Source organism: Staurois parvus, unplaced genomic scaffold (genome assembly GCF_062004578.1).
Source record: "Staurois parvus isolate SC_StPar_1 unplaced genomic scaffold, SC_StPar_1.0 ptg000108l, whole genome shotgun sequence".
Taxonomy (NCBI): Eukaryota; Metazoa; Chordata; class Amphibia; order Anura; family Ranidae; genus Staurois; species Staurois parvus.
Genome location: NW_028317904.1, coordinates 1,251,217 through 1,264,368, shown reverse-complemented (window position 1 = coordinate 1,264,368; position 13,152 = coordinate 1,251,217). Strand labels below are relative to the sequence as shown.

General features: G+C 38.8%; 1 protein-coding gene across 1 annotated transcript; it reads left to right on the top strand.

Annotated features, from left to right (window-relative positions):
* The first annotated feature begins 8,592 nt into the window (after positions 1–8,592).
* Positions 8,593–10,347, top strand: LOC149467486 (protein BTG3-like). The gene is made up of 3 exons (XM_089671616.1): positions 8,593–8,765; positions 9,245–9,379; positions 9,996–10,347. The coding sequence occupies exons 1-3, from the start codon at positions 8,593–8,595 to the stop codon at positions 10,345–10,347; spliced, it is 660 nt and encodes a 219-aa protein (XP_089527742.1).
* Positions 10,348–13,152: the final 2,805 nt, after the last annotated feature.

The following is a 13,152-nucleotide window of genomic DNA, read 5'->3' as shown; positions in this document are numbered from 1 at the left end:
ACTGCCAAACTCTCTACAACATCAAAGACAACCCAGATACTCCCCAACCAACAACACTATCCATACAAAACTTCCTAACCACCACTAGTCTACCTCAACTTACTCCATCACAACTCATTTCTATCTCTATCCCTTTCTCTCCCACAGAAATAGAGAATACTATAAAAACCTTACATCTTAAAAAAACTCCGGGAAACGATGGCTTCACAAACGAATTCTACAAAACATTTGCCCCAAATCTTACACCACATCTAACCGCTCTCTTTAACCATGCCGCTTTTACACGTAAATTCCCCACTGAAATGATGCAGTCCATAATCACAACTATTCCGAAACCCGGCAAAGACCCCCAACTTGTTCAGAATTACAGACCAATTTCACTACTAAACACAGACATAAAACTCTACGGCAAAATAAAAGCCCAAAGATTGCTTCCCCACCTTCCTACACTAATCCACCCAGACCAAGTAGGATTTGTCCCTGGTCGCCAAGCACCGGACGCAACTAGAAGACTCATATCCCTCCTATACAAAATAGAAACCACAAAACAACCCTCCTTACTCTTATCCCTTGACGCTGAAAAAGCATTCGACCACATACAATGGCAATTTATGAAACTCACACTTCAAAAGTTCGGAATTACAAACTGGATGCTATCAGTAATCCTTGTCCTCTATACCAACCCTTCAGCAAGAGTGCTAACAAACGGCACACTCTCACAGATCTTCCACATATTCACCGGTACCAGACAAGGCTGTCCCTTATCCCCATAATCTTTACTTATTGAACCTTTAGCCTCAAAGCTTAGAGATGACCCAGCATTCACGGGAATCACCCACCTCAAAAGAGAACACAAAATTAGCCTATTTGCGGATGACATCATACTAATGATTACCAATACATACAAATCGCTCCTAACGATCCATATACATCTTCAAAATTACTCTGAAGTATCATACTACAAACTCAATGTGCCCAAATCCTCTATCGTAAATCTTAATACACCCACTAAGATTCAAATGCTTCCCTTTCTCCTGGAAACACCACAGCATCCCTTATTTGGGAATTAAACTCACCCCTTCGACAGATCAACTGTATGTCTCAAATCACAAATGATTACTCAAATCCATCCCTCAAGAACTAAAAAAACCTACGCACGTCAACGCTATCGACACTAGGAAAAGTAGCTACTCTAAAAATGTGCATACTGCCTAAAATCCTGTATATTTTCCGCACACTCCCCATACCCGTCCCCAATACCTTCTTCTCCAAATTACAAGCAGTACTTGCCAAATTCCTCTGGAGCTAAAAAAAAACCCAGATGTACGACAAATCTCCTAATACGCCCAACCTCTAGAGGAGGAGCAGGTCTCCCACACCTAAAATCATACTATAATGCCACACTTCTAGACCAACTCTATTTTTGGTGGCACCCAATTAGCGAAAAAACATGGACTACCATGGAAACACTCCCTCACCTTCCGCCAACATTACGTGATATACTGTTTTTGCCACAAACATCTCAATCCAAAAATCTACCCAAACATCCTTGCATCCAGGCCTCCCTACAAGCCTGGTATGACCTCTAAGCATCCAACCCGACAGATACCAAAGCAATACCTACCCCAATCACTATGCTACACTTCATTATCCCTTCTTTGAAACTACTACACTGGGATAATCGAGGTATATCCCGTATACAAGACCTCTTTACAAACCACAACCTAGACTCCTTCTCGACCCTCCAGGAGAAATTTCACTTCCCTGACAGTGAAATCTTTACCTACATGAGAATAGCTCACTCCTTACTAAAAATGAGTGTTCCACATCTTTTGAAAATTCCTACTACCGCTCATCACTTGCTTGAAAAGCGAATTACCCACAGAAAGGGATTTCGACCTTTTACATGCTTATAACCGGGTCACAATTCACCCTACAAACTACCTCTATATCTAACTGGGAGAAAATACTTTCACAACCAATACAACCCCACACATGGGAAAGAACCTTTAACATTACCCACAAAGCATCTAGATGTAGCTCCCACTGGGAATCGTATATGAAAATTTTACACCAGTGGTTTTTTTACACCTGTTAAACTCTCTTTATACTACCCTCAACACTCTTCTGCTTGTTGGAGACAGTGAGGAGAAACAGGATCAACCCTACATATACTTTGGACGTGCAAATCTCTCAGATCGTACTGGAACAACGTCTTCCAATTGATCTCAACAGTTGCTGGAGCCCAACTGGCTCCAAACCCTGCTCTCGCACTACTCCCTATAGGGATTGACAAATTCTCTAACAAATCTCGCACCATCATTATCCACATATTAGCAGCTGCAAAAATTAACATTACTAAACTGTGGAAATCTTCCAAAACTCCTTCTCTCTCTGCCCATATAACAGACCTCAATTTCCAATACAATATGGAAAGAAGATCAGCCCTCAACAACTCTTCCCATCACAAGTTCAATTACCAATGGTCTCGATGGCTACAAAACCCAAACTGCTCTATAAAATGATAATATATATATAAATATATAATACTGCAACCCTACGCCCTAGACTGGTGCCCCCATCACCCCCCCCCCCCCATTCCTTACCAACTTTATGCAACATTTCCACCCCTAGATGGTTCACACCACACAGACAATACCTCCTGAGGAAACCGATATTCGTTCATATTGTCTCCAGCCAAATGGTGGGGAATCTATTTCATGCAAAGTATTGCTGTACTCAAATGTGAACCATATTGATGCATATTGTTTTGTATTGTACTAAAAACTTTCAATAAAACCATTTGAAATAAAAGAGCGTGACATATTTGGTAACAATTTACTTGGCATAACATCATCTTTTCTAAGCAAAAAAATACTGATTTTTACTTGTGAACAAAAAGTTCCAGAAAAGGCCTGGCCTGGAAGTGGAATCAGTACAATGTTTGCTTCCACATCTCTTGGTGCAGTGTTTAACCATCTAGTGCTTAATATTGAGAATGTAGCTCCCTTTAACATATTTAAAGCCAAAAAGTATTTTTTTTTTTAAGTTTGAATGGATTGATTAGACATTGATGTCTAAGATTTTAATTTTCAAAATTTCAGAATGTATTGTATCTTCATGACAGGAAGCAGATGGAAAACTTCTCCAAGAATACATAGACAAATGTTGTGGCTATAGGTACAGTTCAAAGCAAGCCTTGTTTTGGATTGCTTTGATAGTTTGAACACTGTAGCACCATTACAGGAACTGTTTTAAAGGTCAGTTCATCCAGGAGTGATATTTTAGTTATAGGTAGGGCCTAGTGGGCTGAGTCAGTCCCCGGCTTCTTAAATGTCGTGATTAATCCAACAGAAATATCTTCCAGCCATAATTACTGAATCTCTCTACCTGGGAGTTTTTCCACCCTCCTGCGTGTGTTCCATCTGCTCCTGTTACATTCCATATACATTAAATAATACATATAAAGTAAATCCACAATCAAGCAGCCATAGTGGAAGACACTTCATAATGGGAAGAGCATGTGTGCAGACCTGGTGTGGAGATCTCACCAATAGAATCCATGAAATATAGAAGATATGTAAATATTGTATTATATCTTTTCATGTGACAGCACTGAAGAAATGTAGATGCAATGTAAAGCGTACAGCTTGAATAACAGGGTACATTTGCTGTCCCTTCAAAGTACACCCCTAAGTGAAAATGTCCAAATTGGGCCCAATTAGCCATTTTCCTTCCCCGATGTCATGTGACTCGTTAGTGTTACAAGGTCTCAGGTGTGAATGGGGAGCAGGTGCATTACAGTAGGTGTTACCGCTCTCACTCTCTCATACTGGTCACTGGAAGTGCATCATGGCACCTCATGGCAAATAACTCTGAGGATCTGAAAAAAGAATTGTTTCTCTACATAAAGATGGCCTAGGCTATAAGAATATTGCTATGACCCTGAAACTGAGTTGAAGCACAAGGTCTCAGGTGTGAATGGGGAGCAGGTGCATTACAGTAGGTGTTACCGCTCTCACTCTCTCATACTGGTCACTGGAAGTGCATCATGGCACCTCATGGCAAATAACTCTGAGGATTTGAAAAAAGAATTGTTTCTCTACATGAAGATGGCCTAGGCTATAAGAATATTGCTATGACCCTGAAACTGAGTTGAAGCACAGTCGCCAAGACCATACAGAGGTTTAACAGGACAGGTTCCACTCAGAACAGGTCGACCAAAGAAGTTGAGTGCATGTGCTCAGCGTCATATCCAGAGGTTGTCTTTTGGAAATAGATGTATGAGTGCTGCCAGCATTGCTGCAGAGGATGAAGGGGTAGGGGGGTCAACCTGTCAGTGCTCAGACCATATGCCACACACTGCATCCAATTGGTCTGCATGGCTGTCATCCCAGAAGGAAGCCTCTTCTAAAGATGATGCACAAGAAAGCCCACAAACAGTTTGCTGAAGACAAGCAGTCTAAGGACATGGATTACTGGAACCATGTCCTGTGGTCTGATGAGACCAAGATAAACCTATTTGGTTCAGATGGTGTCAAGTGTGTGTGGTGGCAACTAGGCGAGGAGTACAAAGACAAGTGTGTCTTACCTACAATCAAGCATGGTGGTGGGAGTGTTATGGTCTGGGGCTGCATGAGTGCAGCCGGCACTGGGGAGCTACAGTTCATTGAGGGAACCATGAATGCCAACATGTACTGTGACATACTGAAGCAGAGCATGATCACCTCCCTTTAGAGACTGGACCGCAGGGCAGTATTCCAACATGATAACGACCCCAAACACACCTCCAAGATGACCACTACCTTGCTAAAGAAGCTGAGGGTAAAGGTGAAGGACTGGCAAAGCATGTCTCCAGACCTAAACCCTATTGAGCATCTGTGGGGCATCCTCAAACGGAAGGTGGAGGAGCACAAGGTGTCTAACATTCACCAGCTCTGTGATGTCGTCATGGAGGAGAGGAAGAGAAATCCAGTGGCAACCTGTGAAGCTCTGGTGAACTCTGCCCAAGAGGGTTAAAGCAGTGCTGGAAAATAATGGTGGCCACACAAAATATTGACACTTTGGGTCCAATTTGGACATTTTCACTTTGGGGTGTACTCGCTTTTGTTGCCAGCGGTTTAGACATTAATGCCCGTGTGTTGAGTTATTTTGAGGGGACAGCAAATTTACACTGTTATACAAGCTGTAAACTCACTGCTTTACATTGTAGCAAAGTGTATTTCCTCAGTGTTGTCACATGAAAAGATATAATAAAGTATTTACACAAATGTCAGGGGTGCACTCATTTCTGTGAGATCTATCTATCTATCTATATTTGTGGAAATACAACATAATTTTGTACTTAATACCCGTGTGATTATAAATATGTGTTAGGCTTATAATTTAGTTAATTTAATCTTTGTTGCAGTTTACATGTATATAGACTTATTTTAGTGGACAGTAAAAATCAGGGACTGCTGCTGGTAATTACAGACAGTTGGAAACATATAGTGTATATATATTATATTTTCATTATATTATAGGATAAATTATATGATTTACACAATATTATACTAATATATTTTTTAAGGTATTGTTAAAGATACTGTGCCTATTTTGGCTGTTTTATAAAAAGGTAATTTTAATAAATATTTTTTAGTAGCTATGAAAAGTCCAGTTTTGCTAATCTACCTAGGCAGAAGATATAAATAATTGTATTACTGTAATTGTAATATCTATTGAGCTTTTAACATGGGTTTTTTTCTGTCATTTGCATGTGAAATAGTCTAAGATGGGTGTTTTCTCAGTTTTGAGTATATCTATTCATAGTTTGATGTGCTAAAAGTGGGCAGAGCTTGTTAAATGATAATGGAAGGATTGAGGGAGGCAACAAAGCATTGATGACGTTTACATACACCTGTATAGGGCAGCTGGACAGGGGGTGTGGATAACTGAGAGATACCCACCCATCTGCCCATTCAAGGTCAGCCTTGTTAGTTGAACTTTAAAGGTAATACTACAGATGTGATTATCTAGACTGTTGAAACTGCATGGGGATTGCTCCAATTGGTTTATATACATATATTTAGATTACATACTGTATTTTTATAAATACTTAGTCTACATATTATACAGGCAAGTTGTTTGAGATAGATAGATAGATAGATAGATAGATAGATAGATAGATAGATAGATAGATAGATAGATAGATAGATAGACAGCTTGTAGGTACTTAGAAAAATGTAATTTATAATATAATTTTAAATAATATAATTTAATTATACATTTAATTTATAATAACTACATACATTTAATTGGATATATGTATAGATAGGATTATATATAATACAAAGATTATAAATTACAATTAGCTATTTGATTTTACTGTGCCTGTTTTAGATACAGTTTATCTGAGATATACAGAAGGTAGATTGCTAGATGTAGATCAATAGATAGACAGAGGATGGATACATAGATAGACAGATATAATGTTTGGAAAGGAAATAAATGTATTTAGATGAATGCATTATATTACATATTTATATATTTATGGCTATATGTACTGTAAAAATAGGCTTCTATACAATACAAAGATTTTATACTACAATGAACTATTTCATTTTACTGCAACTTTACCTACAATATATCTGCAAGATAGGTAGATGGATAAATATAGATCAATAGATGCATAGATAGATTAATCTAGATCTATCTATCTATCTATCTATCTATCTATCTATCTATCTATCTATCTATCTATCTATCTCCCAAATTTATTGTAGAACAAATCAGGCTCAGTAAAATGTAATAGGTAATTGTAGTGTATGATCTTTGTATTATATATAATCCTAACTATGTAACTATATTTTCCAATAAACATTCTAATTATCTATCTATCTGTCTATCTGTCTGTCTGTCTGTCTATCTATATTTCAGATATATTTTGTAGAAAATCAGGAACAATAAAACTAAATAGTTCATTGTATTGTACATTCTTTGTATTATACAGTATATAATCCTGTTTATACATATATCCATATCTATATATCTATGCAATTAATATACATTAATCTAAGTAACTATAACCTGTGCAATAGACATCTATCTATATTTCAGTTATACTATGGATAAAATCAGGTACCGTAAAAGGAAATTGTTCATTGTGTGCAATAATTAGCATTATAATAAGGTTTAGCACTTTTGGAGGGAACTGCACTCAGACAGACAGTGCCAGGTGTGGTCATCATCTGGACACTGGAGTTCTGTCATGTAAATCAGTCAATCACCTTCTCAGTATAGAATTCAAAAAGTGCCAGTAAAAACAATCACCCGACTCCTCCCTCTTGTGTTGCATTTTCTATATAATCCTGGCACAAATACAGACTGGTCAGTATCTCCAGGACCAGAGGACCTAGTGTCATATCAACTTTATCTGCATCAAGAAGGCTGAGGTATGGGCAAGATTAATTTTGATTTCTTTAAATATGTTATACTACTGTATTTATAATATATCATGTGTTACATTCCTTTCTAATGCATTATATCTGTATTTAAAATGTAGACCTATTATAATAAATACAATATTAGTGTGTTATACTGTGCTCTATCACTATTGATGGATAGCACTTACTTCTGCTTCTGAACTTTCTTGCATATGTTTGTTGCAGAACGATTTATTTTTGCTAGTACTTTTTATTTTCACCAGTAATAATTATCAGTCAATTTGGAAAACAGATGTTTTTTTCAAGCTGCTATAACATATATAGGGGAAGCTTTACTGAAGTCAACTAGTTAATGTGATGAAAAATTAATTTGGACAATAATACCCAACCACGTGCACATGATTGTATGATGGAAGTCGGCAGAGCTTCACTTTATTCGATAAGCCAAGGGAAAATTCCCTTTCAAAGCGAACAACCTATTTGCCTTCAGTAAATCAACTTCCAAGTGTACCAAACAGCACCTAAAGACATTCTTTGTTTGTTTTGAATAGAGTGGGGTTAGAGCCTTTATCATTTTTTATTGCTGTCTGTGTGCTCATTGTTTTGTGATTCTTATCACAGAGAGTGAAAGTGTCAGAAAATCTAAAATTCCTGTTACTACATGTTGTGACTCAAGACAAAAAGTGATGGAAATGCATCTCAAATGGGCATTAAAAAAAATGACAGGGGTTTCAATTATTCTCTACATTATCCAAAATGAAAAAGAAAGTTTGGCCTTTGGATATACTTTAAAGCTGGAGTGGCCAACTGTGGCCCTCCAATTGTTGTGGAACTACATGTACCATGAGTCATTGTAAGACTGACAGTTGCAAGCATGACTCACAGAGACATGATGGGAAAATTGACATTCACTCCCAGAGGTAGAGACATGATGGGACTTTGAGTTTCACCACAGTTTGAGGGCCACAGTTGCCCATCCTTGCTTTAAGACATGCTAAAGAAGCTTCCCAGTTTGTTATCATAGAATGACATTTTAACATGCCTTAAGTGCTATTACAGCATAAGATGGAAGAGTTAAAAGACAGTGTCTGTATTGAATGTAAGTTGTAACATTTGTGCTTTTGTTTATCCAGACACAATGATTGCATTTGCTGGTATCCCAGTGGAAATGAGAGATGAGCTAGTTGCAGGAGTGGAATACATCAAGACTCTTGCAAACAGATTCCACAAGCTGAACCCTATGATCATTGATGTGTTTGGAGAATTGTTGGCTAATATTTTATGCAATAAATATATTGGGCACTGGTACCCGGAGAAGCCAGAGAAGGGTCAGGCATACAGGTACGTCTTTATTACTCTACAGCCTCAAATGATGACTATCCTTTGACGATTTGGAGGCATTAGACAGTCATTGTCCAATGCTGCAACTTTCATGGGTGGTTGAGTCGGCCATGGATTACACGTGTCTTTAATATTACAACAGGAAGATTTCCATGCCATAATTCCTGACTATTTTTTGGGGAGTTTTATGTGTTCCCGCCAACCTTTGATCTTCCAGTATACCTGTGGAATTAAATATATATAAAATAAGGAAATTGTCTAGCAATTGAAAATTCCTTATAATGGCCACACTGGGTGTGCAGACTCAGGAACTAAAGATGAGAGATCTCACCAAGAGATATAAGGAATTGCCAGATGGTGTAACTCACTAGAAATTAAAATATCAGTTGTGGGTGGACAGACTTTTTAAGGCCAAAAGGTGAAGAAATGACAGATTCCCTTTAGGTTATAATATCTAATTCTGACTATTTTATTTTTAGATGTATTCGGTTAAACAGACAACAAAGGGATCCGAGCATCCTACTTGCCTGCTTTCAATGTGGCTTGAGATACTCAGCTTTGGCTTTGCCCAAAGTGATGACCCTGTGGATTGACCCATATGAAGTCTCCTGTCGGTGAGTAGTAAATCTTCTGTGACAGTGTTTTAGCCATCCTCAGTATGTATAGCAATAGTAATTCAATGATTATAATCTAAAGAGAATCTAACCTTTTAACATTAACTAGCCTCTGTGATTGGTGTAAACATACCATGTCACCATTATTGATGATAAACTAAGCTGTACATCTCCTCACCATCAGTTGAGGGCTAACAGGAACATGGACGACAACATTGTATTAAAATATGTGACCCCGACCTCCCTGTAGTTCTTATTCTTTAGGTCTCAGTACGTGGTTTCTCTTTCTTTTTAGCTGCTTTTTCAGGAGGCAAGGTAGAAATGTATAAAAAGTACCACCGAGTGAAACTTCCTATATATAAAGTAATACAAAAGTATACCCAGATTTATATTAAACTTTAATACCAAGGGAGCCAAAACTGTAAGGTTGCAGAATTTATTGCAACACTGAGGAGGGGAATTTATTTTGACATATAAGAATATCCTCGAGTGGCAATAGAGAGTGTGGATTATTCAATGCCAAGCAACAGTAAAAGTGACTGCTTTCCACTGCTTTAATGTTCTCTTTCTACATAAATTGTATAAGCTTGAGTTAACGCACCCTATTTTTTAATAGGCTAGGAGAAAACAACTTCCCATATACAGTGGCCACCTTTGACTCCAGGATTATCCGTGTAGCAGCAGCTACTGACTTCATGAAGAGAAAGGAAAATACCTCTACAGCTAACAAAAGCTCCACTCCCACACCAGAAGAGGGCAGCTCCGTCGCAAGTTCTTCACTCACATCATCCCCCAGCATTGCAGATGAAGACAATGATAGTGGGATGGACGGTACCTGTGAAAGTAGAAAAACATCACCAACTTCATGTAGTGCTGCAGAAGAAAACAAATGGCGGGGTCCAATTGGGAAACCTGTAACTGGGGTAAGGAATGTGATTATTGATCTTGCGTATTACATTGGTGTTTGAAAAAAGATAAAATCACCAAAAGTTTGTTTAATTGAAATGTAACCAGTCACTAGGTAGTAAGAAGCTGTTAACCACTAAAATGCTTCCAAGATTGGATTTTCACTGTTGGCAGGGCCGGAACTAAGGGGGGGGGGCGCATTCACTCCCTGGCATCAAGAGGGGCACTTCCAGGGGTGTCACCCCCACCAGATCAAGTTTAATGGACAGGCGGTGATGTGCATAGTCTGGCAAATACCAGAGAAACAAATAGAAGGAGGGAGACTACACAGCACACAGGCACTGAATCACTCCATTCCTCCCGCCTGCCCCATAGAAAAAACATTCCTGGGTGATGCTGCAGCTACTGTTGCTTAGCAAAATAGCAACAGTAGCTGAAGCATACATTATCACATACCATTTTTGGGTGGGTGCAAAAAAAATGACCAGCCCTGGGTGCCAGATGTGCTAGTTACGCCACTGGTTCTTCGTTGTATACATGCCAGGTGGTACAGTCTACTTGAAGTACTCTACTTACAAGAATTTTAGTCCTGACCATAATAAAAAAATGCTTATGTTCAAAACCATAATACATCCCTTTCTAAAAATCTTTCATTGGCTATCCTGTTAAACAACCATGTCAGTGGTAGCCAAAATTATTATTTTAATAATCTGTCATAAAAAGCATCAGCAGTGTTTGTTTTCGATCTCCTAAAATAATATATCATTTTCTTTTTTTCAGGACTCCACAGATGACTACAAAGGGCCATCGCGTATCTTGATCCCTACCTGGAGGATGCCAGATTTTAATGACACATCAGCATACACCCGCAGCAAGCCTATTGGTTGTAGGCCCTATAAAAAGAAGCTATAAGCTGTACATACTATTAGATGTTTTTTATTTTTTATTTTTTTTGCACTTTGTAGAAAAATGTGAATTCTTTTTTTCAATAAAGACCCCTTTAGTAATTAGAATCTGTTGTGATTATTGCATAACATGGACAGTGGAAATTAGATAAAGTTTAGAACTTAAAGCTGAACAGTGGCATAAATGTATTGTATTGGGATTTTATATGATAGACCAACACAAAGTGGTTGATAAATGGTTTTAAACATTTTTTCAATAAAATATCTGAAAAGTGTGGTGTGCATTTGTATTATTACAGGTACTTATATAGCTCCATCAATTTATGCAGCACTTTACATACTGCATATATTGTACATTTACATCAGTCCCTAACCCTCAAGGGGTGTACAATCTAAGGTCCCTAACTCACATTCATACATACACATATTAGGGCCAATTTAGACATGATCCAATTAACCTATCAGCATGTCTTTGCAGTGTGGAAGGAAACCAGAGTGCCTGGAGGAAAGCCACAAAGGCACAGAGAGAACATGCAAACTCCAGGCATTTGGTGCTGTGGTTGGCCTTAGATTGTATGCCCCTTGAGGGTTAGGGACTGATGTGAATGTGCATTATATATGTAAAGAGTTGCGTAAATTGACGGCTCTATATAAGTACCTGTAATAATAATAACATTACAAAAGAGACCAAGACCATCCGGCAGAACGTCATTAAAATAGGCAACATCCCTAAGTCCCTAGTCCTAACCAGGCTATGTGCTGCCCTGGCGTACCTGCACAGGTAGAGTCCATGTAATTGCAGAGTTCATCAGAGGCATTCTCCAGTAGCTGGTGTCTTTGGGGCGAACTCCAAACTTTGACAACTTTACAACTTGGTGGCAGACTGTGACTTCTTTACACTCCTCTCGGGTGCAGTAACGGAGGACACAGCTATCCTGAGGAGGACAACACAGCCCATCAGGGCAGAGTCTACACAACCTAAAAACCTAGAAGCGGGCATTGAGCTATTGAAAACATGGAACATTATACCCGTGGATCCCCAACGATCCGCCTTTACTAATACGCAACAAATGGAAGCAGAATGACTCTGACACACTATACCTCCAGTCCGCTTTACATTCTTCACCTCGGACGCTCTATCCCACTATATCCCATCCTACTAATCTCTGGCGATCGGTCCGATTAAAAAATCTTCACGTTACAATAAAATGTTTGGCGTGACTTTCTCTATGGTCAATGCTTGTTCAAACCCCCCAGTTTTGAAGTAGCACACCAAGCTACTCATTTTACTTGCATTTTACACAAGCTTTTCTTTACCCCTTTTCACCTCCTTCACCTCCTGCACCACCAGTCGACCAAATGTATCACCAGTTCAATTGAATCCTCCAAATAAACATGGAACACATCCTCTGACTCTTCAATCGAGCCAATTCCGCGCTGCCCAGACTGCAGGATTCTCATCCTCGTTCAACATCTCAAACAACAACCCTACTACTCCACTAACCAAACCACGGATCTACATTATGATTAATATAACATCTCTAAATGTTCGTGGCTTGAACTCCCCCTTCAAAAGATCGATGCTTCAAAAGGAAACTCAGACATTTCATACGGACATACTCTTCAAACAGGAAACACATTTCGCAACTAAGACCCCCAAACTACAAGTGCATCGATTCTCCCACGTCTATATGGCCACTAACTCTAAGAAAAAAAATGGCGTTCTTACAGCTATAAAGGACTCTACACAGTTCCACCACATATCAGAATTAGTTGACCCTCAAGGTCGCTATCATATTTTAATCTGCAAACTCAACGATATCCCCTACACTCTAGTGAATGTCCACGGTTCCAACAGCAACCAGATCCAATTCTACCATAAACTCCACACCATCATCTCTTCTCAAAAACAAGGCAGACTTATCATTGGCGGAGACTTCAACGTCATCGGCAACCCACTTC